The 23,620-nt window shown below is 37.7% G+C and overlaps 1 protein-coding gene across 4 annotated transcripts in view; it reads right to left on the bottom strand.

Annotated features, from left to right (window-relative positions):
* LOC126473377 (MOB kinase activator-like 2) overlaps positions 1 to 23,620 on the bottom strand; it is a 528,601-nt gene that overhangs the window by 113,418 nt on the left and 391,563 nt on the right. For 3 of the 4 annotated variants that reach the window (XM_050100386.1, XM_050100385.1, XM_050100384.1), the window contains exons 4-5: positions 8,106 to 8,230; positions 1,023 to 7,307 (exon numbers count right to left, since the gene is read on the bottom strand). In XM_050100386.1, the coding sequence (XP_049956343.1) occupies positions 6,793 to 7,307; positions 8,106 to 8,230 (640 nt within the window). In that variant the 3' untranslated portion in view covers positions 1,023 to 6,792. Of the gene's footprint in view, positions 1 to 1,022; positions 7,308 to 8,105; positions 8,231 to 23,620 lie in introns of those variants that run through there. The other variant, XM_050100387.1, reaches the window with a different exon arrangement.

The raw sequence follows: 23,620 nt of genomic DNA, 5'->3' as shown, positions 1-23,620 counted from the left end.
TTTTTCTTCTGTGGAGAATAAGCATGACGCCATTCCATCGATTGTCTTTTTGTTTCGGGCTCAAAATGATGCACCCAAGTTTCATCACCTGTCACAATCCGTGACAAAAAGGCCTCCCCGTCAACGTGAAAGCGTCGCAACAAATCGAAAGAAATGTCTTTTCTTTGGGATTTGTGATCGACAGTAAGACACCGAGGAACCCATCTTGCACACACTTTTGAGTATCCAAGCTGATTGATAATCACATCCACACTTCCTTTGCTTACTGACAACTCCAGTGCCAATTGTCGAGTCGTAATGCGTCGATCCCGTCGAATGAGAACATCAGCCCGCTGCAACATGTCAGGCGTGACAGCCGTGGGAGGCCTTCCCGACCGCGGCAAATCTCGGAGCTCCGCAGCACCGCCCTCTGATGCTTTCACCCTCTGTGCCCAGCGACCAACAGTACTCCTATCGACTGCAGATGTTCCGTAGACGTTGCACAAGCGTTTATGAATATTGCCCACGGTTTCTTCCTCTGCTACGAGAAATTCAATCACTGCACGTTGTTTCTGACGGATGTCACTTGCAGACGCCATTTTAGAACATTCCTACACCACCGCTCTCTGTCGGAGGAAATTTAAACTTTGCGTACACACGCGGGAAACTTCAAATGACTCGCACCTAAAGTGTCACATTTCTAATATTTTTTATTTCGGAGAAAAAAAATATGGGGCATTATTTACTGGGCAACCCTCGTATATATATATTTTCAACCTAGTTCTACCTGACTGACAACACATCTGTGAATCATATTGCAACTGTTTTTTTACAGCATCAGAGCAGTGCTTTATGCAATGTATATGAACTGAAAAAACTGCTTACACAATACTTCAAAATTACTTCCAGTAGAGTTGTTGCACACTAGAACGTTTACACTGCAGAAAGAGATGTTGTGTGTCATTTTGCTTGAATGTTTTGCATTCTTTGCAAAGTTAAAGAATGTGTTTTTCCTGGATATGGTTATCTGTAGATCGGACAAATAATCTGTGAAAGCAACATTTTATTACAGGAAGTATAACTAATAATTACAGTAGATATAGAACAAAAGACTGAAACTTAACATGCAAAGCATAGTACACTGTACAGAGAAACTGGAGGAAAGAATATACACATACAACATTTCATAGAAATGGTAGGACATCAACTGCACTAGAACACTATAACAACAAGGGAGAAATGAATGTAGTTTCACCAAAAGTACTATCACAATGATCAGTGAAGTACTAACAAGATATTAATTTTATGGTGCTGAATTTTGTGTAGTACAAAATAAAAATAAAAAGTCAGTATAAAATGTAAACAGATTGCTAAAAGATTTATGACAATCATTTTTATATTTCAGAATGTTCACTGCTGAAGTAAAACTAGGCAGTATTCGACAGAGCTTTCGTTACTTAATTACTTCAGCAATTGAGAAAACTGTGGAAACTGATGTAGTTATATATATACACATAAAAAAATACCTCTTGAAAGCTGCATTGAATTTTGTAGAGTGAAAAAACCTACAAAAAGTTGCTGCTTCTGATCTAGCATCAACATTAAATGGAGGTAATTCACTACAAGCCTTTTACAGTTACAATATTACGCACTGTAAGCACTTCATGCCCAACAGTAATCAGAAAATACAAGTATTTAACATCTTATTTCTCATTCTAAAATTTTTGGTTTCTCTGTACTCAAATGGGCACTTTTAGTGCAAACAGACCAATCTAGTCCTATTAGCACTTCTGGGCATGACACAGACATTACTACTAGTCAGTAAAAATTCATGATTTGAAATTGATCATACAGTAATAAATTACTGCATCATGCAGATGGAAGTACAGACAAATACTTATATGTTAATTTGCAGAAATAAAAGAGTAAACACACAATTCCTACGCAACAAGAAAATTAAGAAATAAACCAGAATTGTCATTTTTTGACTCATCTTTTTTTTAACATAAAGTACTCAAATCAACATATCATACATCAATTAACAACACTACACAGTGAAATACAAACAAAACTAAAAAAATGTAACTTAGTTCCACAGCCTGCTACATACTTACTAAGATTCACTTAAAATATATTCATTTAAGATTAGGGAAAACATGGCAAAGCAGAACACTCAATGCATTCTTACAGTACAGAAGATCTGCATAAACATTTACCCACTGTTGAGGTAATGCACTTTCATTTGCCATGTATAATAAGTGGCCAGTCTGTGACTCACCATTTTACATTATACAAAAATAAATTATTTAATTCTTTCGATTAACAAAAGCTGTGTTCTGTAGGATAAGTGATATAAGATGATTTTCTGAAAAGAAAATGAAAATCATTAAATACTGTTTCCAACCCCTCCCCTCAATATTTATCACAAACTGAAATGATGGTATGAGAATACATTTTAGGAGGTAGAACTAATCCACTTAAAAATCAATAAAAACCCCTAACTTTAACACATCTTGAGTAATGAACTTTCACACCTTTCAAATGTGACATGGTTTGCAAAGATCTACTCTTCTTTCCATCAGAAATGAAAGGAACAAAAAACCACAAACAACTTAAGAAATCACAAATACTTATAATGTGCTCAGTCTGTCTAACAGGTACAATTTGCCATGCTGGAACAGGGAAGGCCTAGACAGGAAGTGAACTGGCTGCAACATGAAAGTATGTTCTGCATTTGCGACTTGTTCAGTGAAGGAAAGATCTTTCAGAAAGACTATCATTACTACTGTTTCTTAACAGTAACTCAGTTCCAAATGTGCAGAATTGTGTCAACAAACTTCAATTATATTACTAACTACAAGCAAATCATTTATAAATATTTTGTCATCTTCTGCTACTGTCACACTGCTCTCACATCTCATCTAATGTAAGAACAACATTAAAAATGAAATGAAACTTAACATTTGGTTAATTGACCAGAAGCATCTACCAAAAGATTATTTTTTCCCCATGAGGATCAAAAGATTATTTTTTTCCATGAGGATCAAAAGATTATTTTTTTCCATGAGGAGTGATCAAAGGTAAAGCCATCTCTTGAATAATGTAAATTACTTTTCAATGAAACACTACTGTAATCACATGGCAGACACTTTACCCTGCTTACTTATTTTGGCAAAATCCTTGCAGTAAAATTTTTAAATTACATAGTGATTCTACTGCAATTACACACAGTTAACTGCAATATAACAGAAATGTTTTCTCAGATAAGGTGAATTTTGAAGCTACATTTTTACAATTGACCCTAGTAAGCAGTTGTTCTCAATTCCAACAATGATGATTAATATAACCTAATCATCAATATTTACTACTGGAAGGTATAGAACAGACCAAAATTACTAAGAAGAAGCAAGCAGGTAGAAGACAAGTGTAATATGAAGTCTGACAATACAGGAGTCATGCAAAATGAAAGAACAAGGACCCGATATTCTGAACAAACAGTCTAGGAACTACGAAAGTTGAAATTTGTTGCCTTTGCTCGTAAAATGTGATAACCACAATGTTCTGCTGCATTTACAAACATCAGACACAAGTAAGTACTACGCTACCCAAAATTATAATAGGTATCTTGCCAACAGTATGGACACAAGGAATATCTTTCTGTATCTATACTACCTATATATAATTTCAGCATCCAGACCACATTGGCAGCAGAATCAAATTACACTGTTCAACTGCATTTCTAGGAATATGTACTGCCAAAATAATAAAAACCTGTGTTATCATGGTGATTACAAAGCAAAAAATAATCTCTTATAACAGAAAGCAGTGATGAAACAATCAAATGGAGAGTGTCACCAGATTCCATAGTTCCCATTTATAACAGTTAAAATGAAACCTATTCAAAGTGATTCCATTAAATAATGCCCAAAAATGGAAGTGATAAAAAATGTTACAGATAAAATTGCAACTTACAAGTTTAAATTTTGGACATAATCTCCACCAATACATGTTACTTTATCTTTAAGTGATTATACAAGCAGGTATTACCTGAAGAAAACTGAAATAGTTGCTCCTTCCAACTGTCCACTTAAAATTATTTTGACTGGTGAGCCATGGAAAATGATTTCTTTAAAAAATCAAAAGTACACTGCACAAACACAGAGATATAAAAAATTATATTAAAAATTTGTTTAAAGAAGGACACACAATTTCTTGGATGGATGCCATCCTGCAATGGGGCAATTAAGAAAAATAATCAAACTGTAACTGTGACAACTAAGAGAGATAATCAAAATGTGAACTGTGAAGTTTTTAAGAATATTTTTCCCCAAAGTCAAAATCAGTTTCATATACTTCTATTCATCAACACTACTAAATCTATTCTGAATTGACATACCTGGTGGATGTGGACAGACTATAAGTGTAAATGCAAGTACATACATGGCTTTTGAGTCTAACCACCCTGATGAAGCAAAAATGATCTCAGGAATAGAGTACAAAGTGTACTTAAATGATATCTGAAAAGAAGGCAAGAGCTTCACGACACCAATGTTTACCCTGAGGCACATCATTCCCATTTGAAACACAAATTTATGAGGAAAAGACGGCAATCAGATCATGAAATGACACACCGAGAGACTTAGGTGCAAAACTTAATGCACATATGCTACTACATTTTTTATCACAAACTGAAATGAGTGCAAGTAAATGCATGAAATGAGAGAACATTAGCCATTAAAGTAGAAGGTCTGCATCAACAAATTATAACAGGCAGGCCATGAGGGTTCAGAATTAATCAACCAAACCTGGCAGAAGAAGACGATAAGAGAAGCAACTTAGTCCAGTCTTATAAAACAACATCGTAACTAGGTTGTAAATTATATGATGTTTGTCAATAAAGTTTAGCTTACACCCACTGATAGTTTACAGAGCATGGAATACAGCTACAGTATTACTGTTCTGACACAGATTTGTTTAACAGAACATAAATATGTGGATCTCGTGCTGTAGCGATAAAAAGCAGAACTATGTGGATCTTCCTGCTATATGGATCTTAAACAAAGCACACAACATGTATGCTGCACGATAAACAGCATTAACACGTTACTCTTAGCTTTCCCTTAAAAAAAAAAAAACTTTAAGCTGCATACAGGGCAAATGCAAGTGAGACTACAATTTTACCATTCAATGAACAGAGCTTATAATTCCAGTAGTAATATATCAATCTTCGTTCGATAATATTCCCAACTATGCACTAAATGTGCTACAAACTGATAACTAAATCTTTTACGTCTTACAAAAAGATGAAAATTATCAATTTTAGACACATTCAAACTTCAGAAGCAGAGGGAAATATTAAAACATACAAAAAAAACTTTTGTGAATGTTTGCTATGTGGAAAGTAATAGCTGGCAAGTGAAAATGTACGGATTAGTGAAAATACATCAAACTTCCAAAAGAAGGCCCCTTAAAACAAACACAGACATCAAATTCACAGTTTATTTCATAATGAAAGATATCCAATTAAATCACGGGAAACTAGTGATTTAAGTATGACACCACTAGAAACCCCAAAGAGGTCAGAGGGAAATTTAATGAAATAATGCTTATAGTTTCTTTTTGTGTTTTGGCTTACCAGTGGCACAATTAAAATCTTTCCTCCACTAACATTCAATATTCAATGCATGCATACTTTCATGTAAACAAGGGCCAGACATTATTTTAAGGAAACTGTAGATAACATATTCTTCTATATAAGTTACTTTCTCTCTTCATATTCTTATATTATATAACAATTATAGTAACATTAACAAGGCAATAAGTAAGCATTTCTGTATAATATAAATACTTGTGTAACAGTGTACAACATTATTGTGAGTGATATATACACACATAATATATATTTATATATTTAATTGCTTGTTTTACAAACTAGTCTATAACAATGTTTTGTTCTTAAAGGAGTGGATTTCAATAGCAAGTATGTGATATTTTAATTTTAAGACCTACTTGTCACATAACTGCAAGATGGTAGGTTTGCTGACATTTTAACAACACTTAGCAACATACAAAAATATTCAGATTTTTTTTTTCTTTTTTCCTTTTTAACTTCCATAGCTTTGGTATAACACATAAGCAAGGATAAAACTGCGCCATTAACAAAATATGTTTAACAATATTTTGATGATTAAAATTGCACAATTACATACGAAACACATCATTCTAAACCCTTATCATGTCGACAGGGAGAGCCATTTCAGCAGTCTGCATAATTTCTTTTCTGAAGAGTGGAATTTATATGAAAATTATGACAAAACCAATAAATTTGTATTTACAATTAACATAGTAGGTGCTTAATAATGGCAAAATGCACAACTTACAAAATCTGTTGTTACATTATATTACAATGGTAAAATAGACAACCCAAAATTGCACTTCATCGACACACACCCGAAAATAATACTAACACAATGCTTTTAAATAACTAGCAGTCACAACCTATATGGTACCTCACTGCAATTAACAGAACAAAAATATTCACAAACATTCTTTTATCAACTGGAATAAAAAAAGTGTATTCAAACAACAAATCACAATATTTCTCACAGGGTTGGAGAAAGCCTGTCACATTAAATTCCTAGCAAATGATCCATGGGACGGTTTTAAAGGCTTCCTTCCATCTTGCATAACTGCTCTATTTCTTCTGGCTCATTTGGCTATAATCTATGTCTAGTTAACTCAATCTACACAGTAAATGCTTACTCCTCACCTTGTTGGAAACACCAAACTTTAACAACACACTTCTCATTTCAGCTAGTGAGACACATCCTGTACACCATCATGATTTTTTGAAGACTCTTCTTTCTTAGCCTCTTTCTCCGACACAGAAGTCAACAGATCCGACTTTGAACTGCTTGGTATCCCTGTTCCTGATTCAGTATCCTGCTCATTTTCAGTCCCTATATTATTTGCTGTCATTGGTGTTGTTTCACCAGCAGAAAGTGACTGACTTGTGGCATCACCACTACTTTGTTTACTGTCCGAATTACCACGGATACCATCTTCACCATTGGTGCTCGTTTCTGGAGCGTCCGAGTGAACTTTTAATGCAAGCACTAGGTCTTGCAGAATTTCTGTCTCCTTCACTTCTATAAGTTGAAAGCGTTCATTCAATAATGTCAGATGGGCAAATACACAGTTCAGGTGTGCATGTAAATTTAGTAGAACCACTTCCTTGAAGTGACAGTGATATAGATGTGCCAAAACATGGAACAATAACCTCAGGATTTTTCGAACAATAGATTCAAATGAACTGGGAAATTCATTTCCTGTGAACAATATAATCACCATCAATATATATATTTAGAAAGCTTCTGCTATTAACATAACAACAAGATTGCATATCAAATTCTCTACAGTCAAACATTGATAGAAATAGTTCTATTTACTTAGTGGTGGAAGAGGCAGGCATGAACAGGAAGCCACAAAAGCAATGGCTTTCAATTTAATATCAAAAGAGACACATTAAGTAAGGGTAAAATATTGAGTTTCCTTTCTTCCTGTCTTCTTTTGAAAACCTTGAGAGGATGTCCTACAGAACTTTCCTTAATAACTACTATCTACTTCAACCTTTTTCTCTCTTTTGCCAGGAGAAGATAGCTCTGGTACCAAAAGTAAGTAAGTTAAGTTAAGTAAGTAAGTAAGTAAATAAGTGTGTGTGTGTGTGTGTGTGTGTGTGTGTGTGTGTGTGTGTGTGTGTGTGTGTGTGTGTGTGTCAGGAGCCATTTATAATTGTGATATTAATGTTATTTGAATCTTATTCTTTAAATATAACAATGAAAACAATCAATTTCTGACAATATAATGTAATTGGATGGACACTGCTTGGTGATAAGTAAATAAGTGTGTGTGTGTGTGTGTGTGTGTGTGTGTGTGTGTGTGTGTGTGTGTCAGGAGCCATTTATAATTGTGATATTAATGTTATTTGAATCTTATTCTTTAAATATAACAATGAAAACAATCAATTTCTGACAATATAATGTAATTGGATGGACACTGCTTGGTGAGTAGACTTTTTATCTATCCAATTACATTATTCTTGAAATAGAAAAACAAAGACAACATACCATATTTTGTAGGAAATATTGTCTCATCACTGATAGTCTTCTGGGTAAATGTCATCACATAATCTATATACTGTGGCGCGGCAACTCGCGCTTTCTTACCCTTATCATCAAACCAAAGATAGGTCCTGAAACAATCATACATTACTTTTAACATTAAATTTCCAAATAATAATAAAAAAAAAAGCTACGGGTGCTTATTTGTACATGTAACAGTGATTTTTTTCCATTTGCACTTGATTCAGATGTGAAAAGTGCTGTAATGATTGGGATATTTGCATATCATAGCTTCCACTGTTCGAAACATTTTTTGCAGTCATCTTTAAAAATGGCTGACAGTTCCTTCTTTGTTTTTGTTTTCTTTAGTTCTTCAATGTCAAATCAGTGTCCTTTCATGCCCCTTTTCACGTGTGTAAATAAGAAAAAGTAACACGGAGCCAGCTCAGGTGAGTAAGGTGTGTGAGGCAGCGGAACCATGCCATTTTTAGCCAAAAAGTGTCTAACAGAGATGGCTGTACGTGTGCAGGTGCATTGTCATGGTGGAAGATTCAGTCTTGTGTCTGCCACAAATCAGGCCAAACTGTGCTCCAAGATAACCCACTAACCTCTGACAGTTGATCAGTTGCCTGTCAACAGACTATGAACAAAAGCACTGGAATTGTTTCAATATTTTCGTCAATTAGGGCAGTTGATGGACGTCCAGAACAAGGTTTGTCAACAATAGACACATCGCCTTTTGAAATTGAGCAAACCACTCGTACACTTGAGTTTTTCCCATTGCGTCATCCTGGTAAGCTGTTTTTAACATTAAAACAGTTTCAGCAGCATTTTTACCGAGTAAAAAAGAAAATGTCACAGCTACGCATTGTTCACTTAAACTTGCCATCATAAAAAACGAAACAAGAACAGAACAGCACTAACAAAAACTATTACTGCACATGAACAGAACAAGCCAGGTCGACGATGCAGGCGGCACTGAACTGGCAATGAGTTGCAGTGGGGCAAATGTGTTAGTCGTAATGGAGAGTATTTTGAAGGAGATAATGTTATTTTGTAAACTATTTGAAAATATACAGCTTTTAAAAAATAATTCTGGTATTTTGGGTACCCCCTCATATGCTGCCCATTTGCACTCACACAAACTTGGCTTTTTCGTTTGATGAAAGATTACATGTTTATCATCAGAAATTAAACCAAAATCAATGGAGAGCTATATTAAAATGATAGTTAGATGGTAAATGTGCTCATTAGAGCATGTTACTGTAACAATAAATCAACATAAATGCCAAGACCATGAACGTAAGAACAAGAGACCAAGAGGAGCAGACAAACACACAGAGAATGGTAACAAGCTGAACTTTCAGGTTAAGCCTATGTTTGGAAGGGAGAAAGCCTGGGTTTAATTTCAACTGATGAGATTTTTAGAAATGGAGCTGATAATCTGAAAGGGGAAGGAAATTGACCATATCCTACCAAAGGAGTCATCCCAGCATTTGCCTTAAGTGGGTAGGGATTTGAAAATCACTGCAGACAACACAGTGAGTTAATGACTGCCACGCTCTGGGGTACATGTATTAACCCATTAGCGCCGTGCGTTGCCATATGGCAATGTTTGTAACACTTTTTTAAAATCGTTGATTCCACGACATCAATGAAGCGAAAGTGTTGGCAGCACTGGATTCCGTTCTGCAAGACTGTAAAGATCACTACAATGCAACAGTTTTAACAATACATTTAAATTCTGTAGCGTAAGCAGTGTTGGAAGTCATCGTTTGCTGAATGACGAAGAAAAATGGAGTATAAGTTCGAGTAAGTATGTTTTACACAGTAACTTACGATATATAATTTGGTTTTTTAGTATGGTTGTGCTTTAAATAGGCAAATATATATTCTTTGGATGTTACTGCTTGCTGTGAAATAAATTACGTTTATTTAGGCCGTTTGAACGTCGGTGTTGCCATATGGCAATGCTAGGCACTTGTACTCAGTAAAAAGACGAATTTTCTCTTTTTTGTTTTGGAAGAGGTTTCTCACTTGCTGAGGCGCTAGAGATTCTTTATAATGACGATATTGAAGGTGATGTGTTTATTGAGCCCCCAGATCCGAATGTATACACAGATGAAACTTCGGGAAATTAACATGCTGGCAGGTAAGTATGCCTATCATTGGTTTGTAATTGTTTGTATACTGATGCCGACTTTATTATGATTTGCTATTTCATTTCTTATTTTTACAGATTATTAGACAACCTGTCCTCTCGTCAACTACGAGCTAATGCTGAAATAAGGATGCCAAATAATGAAAGGATCGGTGTTGGGTATGAGCACTGTAATCCGCCGGCACCATCAATGCGTACTGCACATGATCCAATTGTACCTGAAACAGCTACACAACATCCAAATATATCAGAGCCATCTGTATCTGAGGTAAGAAACCAAACTATTTCAAGAGAGAAGTAGCAACAGCGTACTTGCAAGGACACCAAGCTTTACCAAAAGGAGCCGGCAGACCATCTGCATCAAGGGCACGTTCCGACACCCGCATTATAAGATTCAGTTAGGTTTGATAAGACTGACCACCTCGTCCAGCACACAGAAGGAAAGAAGAAGAAAAGGTGTGCACACAAGGACTGTAAATCTATTGTGAGAACAATGTGTTCAAAGTGTAATGTGGGATTGTGTATTGACTGTTTTATTCCATTTCATGTAAAATAATGCTGAGTTCAAGGTTTGATTTTTGATTATTAATTGTACTGTGTCATAAAATATCAATTGTATGATGAAGACTGAATAATAAATTTGCACAAAACTTGTATATGTAATAAGAAATTTCAATAACCTACTTATTTTAGTTGAAGTTGTAATCCATATAAATTTAAGTAGTGAAAGCGCCTAGCGTTGCCATATGGCAACATCAAATATCTCGCTAATGGTGGTAATGACTTTCGTCAAAACAACTCTGTTGTGTAATTTATGCCTTTTACATTCATAATAACGCAATTTTTTTAAAAAATCACAAAAAAAATTAATTCCGGCGCTGATGGGTTAAGAAGGACACAAAGAGTGGCTGCTAAGAGACGATATTGACTGATGACCTGATACCCCTGTTAAAATATGGTTACCATGCATAACAGTTGTGTTGATCCCAGGCTGTGAGTGTCAGAAGCATTCATATGTGGGCTGAGACTGCTGTGAGCACAGTTCTGTCAAAATATTGTACTATTCTCATGTCTTGCCTTGGGTGTTTGGAGACCATTACATCAAGGGAAGGGTTAAATGAGGCCATACTGCCACATGCAAGTTCTGGGGACATTGTTAATCTTGCCCCGGTTAAAGTTTACTGGCTGACATAGCTTGGAAGACTCAGGCAATGGTTTCACAGTGTGAGGTATGCCCATTTACTTCTGAGCCCAAACCTTGCCACACAAAGTTTGGTTAAGTAGACAATATGGATCTTCAGGGGAGGTTCTTGTTGAGGCTGACAAAAAATGGAATCTTTATATGTTTTACATAATTTCATTTATGGTGTATATGGATTGTGACTGCAAAAGGATTTTTTGACTGTGAAAGTACTTTAGAACTTATAGCATGATGAATGGAACTGTGCACCGACCGGAATATAGGCAGCTGCAGGTGCTCGATAAATTAGTTCAAGAAACGTTTTGACCAGTGTATGAATTCTTGTCCGATGAAGATTTGCTTAAAACATATGCTGATACCACATGCAATATGATGAGAGCTTTGATGTATGCATTTTGAAATTTGTACCAAAACGTCTTCACTGTGGGATAAAAACTGTTGAAACAGAAGCATATATAGTTGCAGGTACATTCAATGAAGGTTACTTGTTCATATATTCTGAAGACCACGAGCGCATCAGGAATTGTCATAGGGATGAACAGTAAAAACTTCATGGTGTTATTTAACATGAAACACACGGCTACTGCAGAGCATAGAATGTCTCAGTCTGTTAAAAGAACCTGGACTGGTAAAGTACAGTACCAAATTCTGAACCATAGCATGTTTGAAGAAGAGGAAGGATGCTGCTATGGTCCTGGAATTGCAGATTAACCTTAAGTTATGAAACAAAGCTTCTTTTGTTACTGCAAACTTTAAAAGAATTTTTCTCCCAACATTTTTCAGTGCAAGAAGTGGTCTAGAGCCTTAACAGATTAACCAATTAATTTATATCTAAAAACAAAGATGATGTAACTTACCAAACGAAAGTGCTGGCATGTTGATAGACACACAAACATACACACACAATTCAAGCTTTCGCAACCAACGGTTGCTTCATCGGGAAAGAGGGAAGGAGAGGGAAAGACGAAAGGATGTGGGTTTTAAGGGAGAGGGTAAGGAGTCATTCCAGTCCCGGGAGCGGAAAGACTCACCTTAAGGGGGGAAATTAAGGACGCGCGCCCACACACACACACACACACACACACACACACACACACACACACACACACACACACACACACACATACACACATCCATCCGCACATACACAGACACAAGCAGACATTTGTAAAGGCAAAGAGTTTGGGCAGAGATGTCAGTCGAGGCGGAAGTACAGATGCAGAGATGTTGTTGAATGACAGGTGAGGTATGAGTGGCGGCAACTTGAAATTAGCGGAGGTTGAGGCCTGGTGGGTAATGGGAAGAGAGGATATACTGAAGGGCAAATTCCCATCTCCGGAGTACTGACAGGTTGGTGTTAGTGGGAAGTATCCAGATAACACGGATGGTGTAACACTATGCCAAGATGTGCCCACCAAGGCATGTTTAGCCACAGGGTGATCCTCATTACCAACAAACACTGTCTGCCTGTGTCCATTCATGCGAATGGACAGTTTGTTGCTGGTCATTCCCACATAGAAAGCTTCACAGTGTAGGCAGGTCAGTTGGTAAATCACGTGGGTGCTTTCACACTTGGCTCTGCCTTTGATCGTGTACACCTTCCGTGTTACAGGACTGGAGTAGGTTGCGGTGGGAGGGTGCATGGAACAGGTTTTACACCGGGGGCGGTTACAAGGGTAGGAGCCAGAGGGTAGGGAAGGTGGTTTGGGGATTTCATAGGGATGAACCAAGAGGTTACGAAGGTTAGGTGGACGCCGGAAAGACACTCTTGGTGGAGTGGGGAGGATTTCATGAAGGATGGATCTCATTTCAGGGCAGGATTTGAGGAAGTCATATCCCTGCTGGAGAGCCACCTTCAGAGTCTGATCCAGTCCCAGAAAGTATCCTGTCACAAGTGGGGCACTCAATCTGGAACCACAACACCCTAATTCAGTAGTTAACCTTTCCTCCAAACCTCTCTCCCAATCCGAAACCTCTGTCCTATCCAAAGGCCTCACCTTCAGCCCTACTCCCAGATTCAAACAAACAGCCCTCGTCAAAGATTTACTGTCATACACTCATACTCTCTGCTGGAAATATCCCTTTGCCATGAAGAAAAATGATCCTAATCCTACTCCTAATGATCCAACTCCCCAAGAAACTATCCAAATTGAACCCTGCCTGGAACAGTTCCATCCTCCGTCACAGCGGGACCCACCTCCTCTTCTCCAAAATCACTCTCTCCGACACTTCCAGGAATTTCTCACTTCCAGCCTTGCCTCTCATTCCTTCTTAAAAAACCTTAATCCGACTCCAAACATCACGACTGCTGGAGCCCAGGCTATCCGTGATCAGAAGGCTGACCGATCCATTGTCATTCTTCCGGCGGACAGGGGTTCCATGACCGTGGTACTTGATCGTCGGGAGTATGTGGCTGAGGGACTGCGTCAGCTTTCAGACAACACTACATACAAAGTTTGCCAAGGTAATCCCATTCCTGATGTCCAGGCAGAGCTTCAAGGAATCTTCAGAACCTTTCACCTGAATCCATCCACCTCCTGACCCCACCGACACCCCGCACCCCTACCTTCTACCGACTTCCTAAAATTCACAAACCCAATCATCCCGGCCGCCCCATTGTAGCTGGCCGTCCCATTGTAGCTGGTTACCAAGCCCCCACAGAACATATCTCTGCCTACGTAGATCAACACCTTCAGCCCATTACATGCAGTCTCCCATCCTTCATCAAAGACACCAACCACTTTCTCGAACGCCTGGAATCCTTACCCAATCTGTTACCCCCGGAAACCATCCTTGTAGGCATTGGTGCCACTTCCTTATACACAAATATTCCACACGTCCAGGGCCTCGCTGCGATGGAGCACTTCCTTTTACGCCGATCACCTGCCACCCTACCTAAAACCTCTTTCCTCATTACCTTAGCCAGCTTCACCCTGACCCACAACTTCTTCACTTTTGAAGGCCAGACATACCAACAATTAAAGGGAACAGCCATGGGTACCAGGATGGCCCCCTCGTACGCCAACCTATTCATGGGTCGCTTAGAGGAAGCCTTCTTGGTTACCCAGGCCTGCCAACCCAAAGTTTGGTACAGATTTATTGACGACATCTTTATGATCTGGACTCACAGTGAAGAACAACTCCAGAATTTCCTCTCCAACCTCAACTCCTTTGGTTCCATCAGATTCACCTGGTCCTACTCCAAATCCCATGCCACTCTCCTTGACTTTGACCTCCATCTTTCCAATGGCCAGCTTCACACATCCGTCCACATCAAACCCACCAACAAGCAACAGTACCTCCATTATGACAGCTGCTACCGATTCCACATCGGACGGTCCCTTCCCTACAGCCTAGGTCTTCGTGGCAAACGAATCTGCTCCAGTCCGGAATTCCTGAACCATTACACCAACAACCTGAAAACAGCTTTCGCATCCCGCAACTACCCTGCCAACCTGGTACAGAAGCAAATTACCAGAGCCACTTCCTCATCCCCTCAAACCCAGAACATCCCACAGAACAACCTCAAAAGTGCCCCACTTGTGACAGGATACTTTCTGGGACTGGATCTCCAGCAGGGATATGACTTCCTCAAATCCTGCCCTGAAATGAGATCCATCCTTCATGAAATCCTCCCCACTCCACCAAGAGTGTCTTTCCGGCGTCCACCTAACCTTTGTAACCTCTTGGTTCATCCCTATGAAATCCCCACACCACCTTCCCTACCCTCTGGCTCCTACCCTTGTAACCGCCCCCAGTGTAAAATCTGTTCCATGCACCCTCCCACCACAACCTACTCCAGTCCTGTAACACGGAAGGTGTACACGATCAAAGGCAGAGCCAAGTGTGAAAGCACCCACCTGATTTACCAACTGCCCTGCCTACACTGTGACGCATTCTATGTGGGAATGACCAGCAACAAACTGTCCATTCGCATGAATGGACACAGGCAGACAGTGTTTGTTGGTAATGAGGATCACCCTGTGGCTAAACATGCCTTGGTGGGCACATCTTGGCATAGTGTTACACCACCCGGGTTATCTGGATACTTCCCACTAACACCAACCTGTCAGTACTTCGGAGATGGGAATTTGCCCTTCAGTATATCCTCTTCCCATTACCCACCAGGCCTCAACCTCCGCTAATTTCAAGTTGCCGCCACTCATACCTCACCTGTCATTCAACAACATCTTTGCATCTGTACTTCCGCCTCGACTGACATCTCTGCCCAAACTCTTTGCCTTTACAAATGTCTGCTTGTGTGTGTGTGTGTGGGGGGGGGGGGGGCGTCCTTTATTTCCCCCCCCTTAAGGTGAGTCTTTCCGCTCCCGGGACTGGAATGACTCCTTATCCTCTCACTTAAAACCCACATCCTTTCGTCTTTCCCTCTCCTTCCCTCTTTCCCGATGAAGCAACCGTTGGTTGCGAAAGCTTGAATTGTGTGTGTATGTTTGTGTGTCTATCAACACGCCAGCGCTTTCATTAGGGAGGTTACATCATCTTTGTTTTTAGATATATTTTTCCCACGTGGAATGTTTCCCTCTTTTATAACCAATTAATTTGATTTTTTGAAGTGAAAGATAATTCAATTTAGGGGGCCTTAGCAAGAGCTATCTTTGTAGATGAATTTTAAATACCTTTTCAAACATTTGAGCTTAGAAAAGCATCCCGAGAAATCGACATATTTGCAAATAGCTGCCATTTTTACTTTTTTGAGGTGCTGGCTCCCAAATTCACTCCAGTTTAAGAGTTTCCCATTTTTATGAGTTTAAGAAATAGCCACAAGTCTGTACAATGCTTTGTGCAAATCAGGGCATGCTGTGAGGTGCTTACTTTGATACAGGCTGCTGCTGCTGCCATATTTAATTTGTTATGAGATACAAACATTTTTCATACACAAATGTACCTTTAATAAAGTGGAAAAACTTTTGTTTTAATTAAAACAATCTTTGTAAGAAAAAATTCTAAACTTTGATTGTTCATACCTTTCGACCAGAAACTCCCCGTAAGAGTCCAATCAATTCCAATTCTTTTCATTTTGCAAAAAAATAAGTTCCAGAGCTCTCAAGATAGATACTGGAGTTGTATAAGATCAAATGGGATATAGTCATATGTTTTACTACAGGGAGGAAATTCTGGTTTAAGCTTTGTGGTAAATAAGAAATGTGACTCAATGGTCCAGTGACAAAGTGATAGAATATGTATCCAAAGGCCTCTGGCTCAACCTTCAGTCAGACTTATGAACTTCATCTGTCATGTATCACTTTTTCCACCTCTGGCAATGCTTATTAATGTGAAAAATGTCAAGCTGCATCATCTTTTGGAATCCACCTTAAATTATGAGTCCCCAATAACTGGTTGTGTTCAAACGTCAGAGTAATGCAACGGCATACCACCTCGAATAGGACCATGTCTAGTAACATATTTTGGTATCTGAACCAATCTCCTGCCTGATGATTTACCTGTTTCTAGTAAAGAAGAAAATTAAAGACAACATTTCAGATGTTGAGATACTCTCAGAGAAAATACCACGAATTCTTTTAAAAACAAAGTTTAGATTAGATTACAAGCATTTACATTCCAACAGATCCACAGTGAAGAGATCCTCCAAGATACAGAACATGTCAGAAAGCAAGAACACACAATAAATATTTACACAGAAACAAAGTATGAAATGTTTCTTCCTCAGATGTCATGTGGAATGGTCCTCATGGATGTGGAATAAGTAAGAAAATCTCAAAAATATTTTCATTTAAAACATAATAAAAGAACTCGTCACAAAAATGTAAATGTTGAATACACCGAGATGCATATATAATTCCTAGGCTATTGTAACATGCACTGTAGATAATACTTGCACCATCTGATATTATCAGTAATGTATATCAATCTGTCAGTTCTGCTACAAAATTAGTCAATGGAGCAAAAGTAGTTTTAATCCTCTGAACTCCTCATAAACTGAACTTTATGAGTGGTTAAACTTTTTACAGCCACTGGGAAGTTGTTGAAAATGAGTAAATATGTCATATTAATAATGTTTTGATGTAAGTTGCTTTTTGTTGGTAGTTTATTTTATTGGACAAGTTTTGGGCGTTCGCCTTACCATTGGCAGAATTTTTATGACAGAAGACAAATATTTCTTACAGTGTGTTATTCATACTACAGTAAATTCTCGATTATCCACAACCTATTCCTCCCCCTTTTTTTGATGCTGAAAGTTTTTCTCCATCCAGGAGTGGTCACGGGTGAACAAATATCTCATGCTACAATACCACTGTCTTAAACAATATTTGGTACGAACATTGCAAGGCTGGACTGTAAGTGTTGCAGAAGACAGTCATTGGTCTCTGTTAGTGCTGAAAAATGTTTGAAAAGTGAAAACACATTTTGTTAAGAAAAATGTTTGAAAAATGAAAACACATTTTGTTAACGATACAGCAGAAACTGGAAATCATACAAGAACTCAAAGAAGATGGTACTGGTATGTGAATCTGGCACTGATTTACAATGTAGTTGAAACTACGATCTGTGACATTCAGTAAAATGAAGACAAAATAATTCAACCTGCTAGTTCTGACTCTTCTAAAGGTATGTCAAAGCAAAATGCTATGAAAATGTCTACATAAACAGAACTGGATAAAGCCATGTTTGAATAGCTTCAACAGAAAAGAGCAAATGGCACACAAGCATCTGGCCCAATATGTGCCCAACAGGCCCAATTTTTCTTCATACCTTGGGGACTGAAGTCTTAGTTAACAAGATTTAAACAGCACCATGGCACCCGGAAGGGAAAAACGTTAAGTGGGGATAAAACACAGACAAAAGTAGTTTGTTTTGGAAGTGTCTATCAACAAAGATGCTAGTTATCAAAAATGGTGCATAGTGCACCTGGTTATAAACCAAGCAAGGAAAGGATAATTGTGTTGTGTTGTGCTAACTGTGTGGGGTCACAAAGTTAAGCATGGCATAGCAAATAAAACTAAAACACCATGCTGTTTCAAAGGAAAAGATGTGCGCAATTTACCTGTTCATTCTTTTTACCAGAAAGGAGCCTGGATGGACCACACAATATTTCAAAACATGGTTCCGTAATTGCTTTGTGTCATAGGAGCAAGAACAGTTAATGTTGAAGGGTCTGCCTGCTAGGGCTGTATTGTTACTGGAAATGCACCATCACACCCAAATGAAAATGTTCTGAAATTAGATGACAGGATGACACTTCTGACAGCCTTAATACAGCTAATGGATCAGGGTGCTGTTGCTGCCATAAAGAAAATTTATAGAGGAAGTCGGCTACAAACGCTTATTGATAACAGCAGCAATCTTCAAACATTTTGGACACACCAGGGGATAGAAGCAAATTATGAAGTACTGAAGGCATCATGAAAACAAACAATGTATAAAAACATGAACGCTAAAATGCACAATTCTCTTACGAGCTATGAGCTCATGTTCATGTTCAAATTCATGTTCACTACTGTCAAACACATCTCTTCCTCTGAAGAAGTGCTCACAGCTTTTAAGACATGAACTTTAGCGCCCTTGTTCACCAGATTTTTTTTGCTTTGAATGTTCTGTTCCTGTCATGTCCCCAACTACTGCAATTTCTCCTGGGACACCCTCTGTATACAATCAGCATAAGAATTTTTAAAAGGCTATTTACATTACATTAATACTTGCTACACAGATCATGAATACGACATTTCATAATGATGTGGAATGTGTCAGTTTAACATAAGTTTTGATTGTTGTTGTTGTTGTTGTTGTTGTCGTCGTCTTCAGTCCTGAGACTGGTTTGATGCAGCTCTCCATGCTACTCTATTCTGTGCAAACTACTACTTCTCCCAGTACCTACTGCAACCTACATCCTTCTGAATCTGTTTAGCGTATCCATCTCTTAGTCTCCCTCTACGATTTTTACCCTCCACGCTGCCCTCCAATACTAAATTGATGATCCCTTGATGCCTCAGAGTATGTCCTACCAACTGATCTCTTCTTCTAGTCAAGTTGTGCCAAAAACTACTCTTCTCCCGAATTCTATTCAATACCTCCTCACTAGTTATGTGATCTACCCATCTAATCTTCAGCATTCTTCTGTAGCACCACATTTCGAGAGCTTCTATTCTCTTCTTGTCCAAACTATTTATCATCCACGTTTCACTTCCATACATGGCTACACTCCATATAAATACTTTCTCAAACACTTTCCTTGCCATTGCCAGTCTACATTGTATACCCTCTCTACTTCGACCATCATCAGTTATTTTGATCCCCAAATAGCAAAACTCCTTTACTACTTTAAGTGTCTCATTTCCTAATCCAATTCCCGCAGCATCACCTGATTTAATTCGACTACATTCCATTATCCTCATTTTGCTTTTGTTGATGTTCACCTTATATCCTGCTTACAAGCCACTGTCCATTCCGTTTAACTGCTCTTCCAAGTCCTTTGCTGTCTCTGACAGAATTACAACGTCATTGGCGAACCTCAAAGTTTTTATTTCTTCTCCATGGATTTTAATACCTACTTCGTATTTTTCTTTTGTTTCCTTTATTGCTTGCTCAATATACAGATTGAATAACATCGAAGAGAGGCTACAACCCTGTCTCACTACCTTCCCAAACATTGCTTCCCTTTCATGTCCCTCGACTCTTATAACTGCCATCTGGTTTCTGTACAAATTGTAAATAGCCTTTCACTCCCTGTATTTTACCCCTGCCACTTTCAGAATTTGAGAGAGAGTATTCCAGTCAACATTGTCAAAAGCTTTCTCAAGTCTACAAATGCTAGAAATGTAGGTTTGCTTTTCCTTAATCTATTTTCTAAGATAAGTCATAGGGTCAGTATTGCCTCACGTGTTCCAATATTTCTACGGAATCCAAACTGATCTTCCCCGAGGTCGGCTTCTATCAGTTTTTCCATTCGTCTGTAAAGAATTTGCATTAGTATTTTGCAGCCATGACTTATTAAACTGATAGTTCGGTAATTTTCACATCTGTCAACACCTGCTTTCCCAAAGCTGTCAGTAGTTCTAATGGAATGTTGTCTACTCCCGGTGCCTTGTTTCGACTTAGGTCTTTCATTGCTCTGTCAAACTCTTCACACAGTATCATATCTCCCCTTTCATCTTCATCTACATCCTCTTCCATTTCCATAATATTGTCCTCAAGTACATCGCCCTTGTATAGACCCTCTATATACTCCTTCCACCTTTCTGCTTTCCCTTCTTTGCTTAGAACTGTGTTTCCATCTGAGCTCTTGATATTCATACAAGTGGTTCTCTTTTCTCCAAAAGTCTCTTTAATTTTCCTGTAGGCAGTATCTATCTTATGCCTAGTCAGATAAGCCTCTAAATCCTTACATTTGTCCTCTGTCCATCCCTTCTTAGCCATTTTGCACTTCCTGTCGATCTCATTTTTGAGACATTTGTATTCCTTTTTGCCTGCTTCATTTACTGCATTTTTATATTTTCTCCTTTCATCAATTAAATTCAGTATTTCTTCTGTCACCCAAGGATTTCTACTAGCCCTCGTCTTTTTACCTACTGTCTTACAATTTAAAACCTGGTTCCTAAATCTCTGTCTTACCATCATATAATCTATCCGATACCTTCTAGTATCTCCAAGCTTCTTCCATGTATACAACCTTCTTTCATGATTCTTGAACCAAGTGTTAGCTATGATTAAGTTATGCTCTGTGAAAATTCTACCAGGCGGCTTCGTCTTTCATTTCTTACACCCAATCTGTAGTCACTTACTACATTTCCTTCTCTTCCTTTTCCTACTATCGAATTCCAGTCGTCCACGACTATTAAATTTTCGTCTCCCTTCACTATGTGAATAATTTCTTTTATCCCTTTTATCTCCTCATACATTTTAATTACACAATATAATCTTTTAATTACTACATCATATCTAAAAATTCATCTACTGAGAAGAAGAAATTGTCATTCAGAAATTTTTTTAATTCCTTTTTTGATGCTATTTGGTAAATAACCAAAGATTTTTGTGGCAGCACAATTCACTCCTTTCTGTGCCAAAGTCACGTTTAACCCAGAATAGTGGAGATCATCCTTTCTTGTAGTTACACACTTTGCTACTATTTTTGAATTGGAATAGGTTATTAATAACAAATTTCATAAGTGAATATATGTATTGCAAAGGTACTGTGAATATATCTAATTCCTTAAACAAATGTCTGCAAGGTGCTCTTGAGTGTGCTCCAGCTATTATTCTGATTACATCCTTTTCTGCAATAAATACTTTTTCTCTTAAAGATGAACTACCCCAAAATATGATACTATATGAAAGCAGTGAACGAAAATAAGCATAGTAGGTTAATTCACTGATGTGTATCACCAAAATTTGCAGTAATCCTAATAGCACAAATTGCTGAACCTACTAACATTTCAGCAGATCATCACTGTGTTTCTTACAATTCAATTTCTCATCAATGCATACACCCAGAAATTTGAATATTCTGCCTCAGGAACAGACATCTGTCTGAAGTCTATATTTATCAATGGTGTTGTGCCGTTTATTGGACAGAACTTTATATACTGGGTTTTATCAAAATTTAGTGGGAGTCCATTTGCAGAGAACCACTTAAAAATTTCTGAATGACACTATTTACACCTTCCTCAGTTAATTCTCATTTATTGGGTGTGATTACTATACTTTTATCATGTGGTTGCCAGTGGTAATTACTGTACATGTGAACATAATTATTTTTTATATACCATATGTTACTTCTAATTTGTATTATCTCTATCAACAGAACAAATATATGAGTTGTAGCTAAAGAATACTAGTGAAATTTTGAAAGATTTTTTTAAAGATTCGTCAGTTTGTTTAAAATGTCTGAATGATTCATTATTTATATATTTAAAAACAAGTTTTAAAGAACATCTTCATTTACATCACACCACATAAAAGAACAAAACCGCATGGCCAGTGACATGACACAATGCCTGTCAGTCTTACATACTGCCAAAAAAGACAGTTTACTAAATATTTGGTAGGAAATAGGAATTTTCACATAAATAATCAAACATCCTGACATTATTTTAAATGAACAGATTGATCAAAGAAACGAAAAAAAAAAAATCATAAAAAAGTCACTATTATTCTTTAGCATACAACACAATTTTCTTCAGTTAATGGACATAATAAAAATTAGAAGAAACCTTGGAAGCATAATAAGGGTAACTATCATGGTGTCACAACTTGAGGCTAATGTCTGCCATATTAGCTGTCCCAAACAACAGCTTCTGGTGGAAGTGTTTCGATCAAAAATGCCAGCTTGCATCATTTATGGGTGTGATAATCATTTTGACTACAGTCTAACATATCAATGAAAATAATGAATTTTTCAAAACATAATGTAATTGGACAGATAAAAACTCTGCTCATCAAGCGACAGCAGGAAAACACAAATATGAAAGGTGTTACGTATGCAGGTTTTTGCAGCCTGTAGCTCCTCATCCTAGCAGAAGGGTTCCAGGTTGAAGAAGGCAGGTGAAGGAAAAGGACTTGTGAGGTTTAGGTAAAGGGGCAGAGTTCAGAGAAGTCCCAGAATCCCGGGTCAGGTGAAACTTACCAGACGGGATGAGAAGGAAAATTGTGCGTTCTCCTGCCTCTGCTGTGTGAGTAGATCTTTTATCTACCCAAATACATTATGAATATAGTCTGAAGTGTAAAGGAATATCCTTTCATTTGTAAATGGATTCGTTAAAGCAATACTGTCTTTTATATACATGGAATTTTGATTGTGCTGTTTACTTTTACTGTAGTGGTTTTATTTCTGTCATTTGACTTCTCTTCGTGAATGCTGTGACAAGGAAAGGCTGGAAACTGGCTAAACACAGCAAAATATCTTCTCAGCTTTCTCAGGAAAAAGACTCAAACCAAAAACCAGTTTCAGCTGTCTGTATTAAGGAAAATGCTAGATTATGAAAATAGTCTTTTCACATCATAAAATTTATTCAAAACATATAACGAAAAGAAAGTTACATCAACAAGGCAAAATGCATCACATTACTGGATCAAATAAGCATTTAGACCAGGAAAACAACTGAAAATGTCTTTCTGACACTACGATTTTCACGAAAGTACTGTATTTAAAACAACTCTTGTGTGCACATGACAGAAATTAAGAAC

The sequence above is a fragment of the Schistocerca serialis genome, chromosome 4 (assembly GCF_023864345.2).
Source record: "Schistocerca serialis cubense isolate TAMUIC-IGC-003099 chromosome 4, iqSchSeri2.2, whole genome shotgun sequence".
NCBI classification, from domain to species: Eukaryota; Metazoa; Arthropoda; class Insecta; order Orthoptera; family Acrididae; genus Schistocerca; species Schistocerca serialis.
Note: the sequence above shows the minus strand (reverse complement) of the source record. Positions and strands in the feature narration are given on the sequence as shown.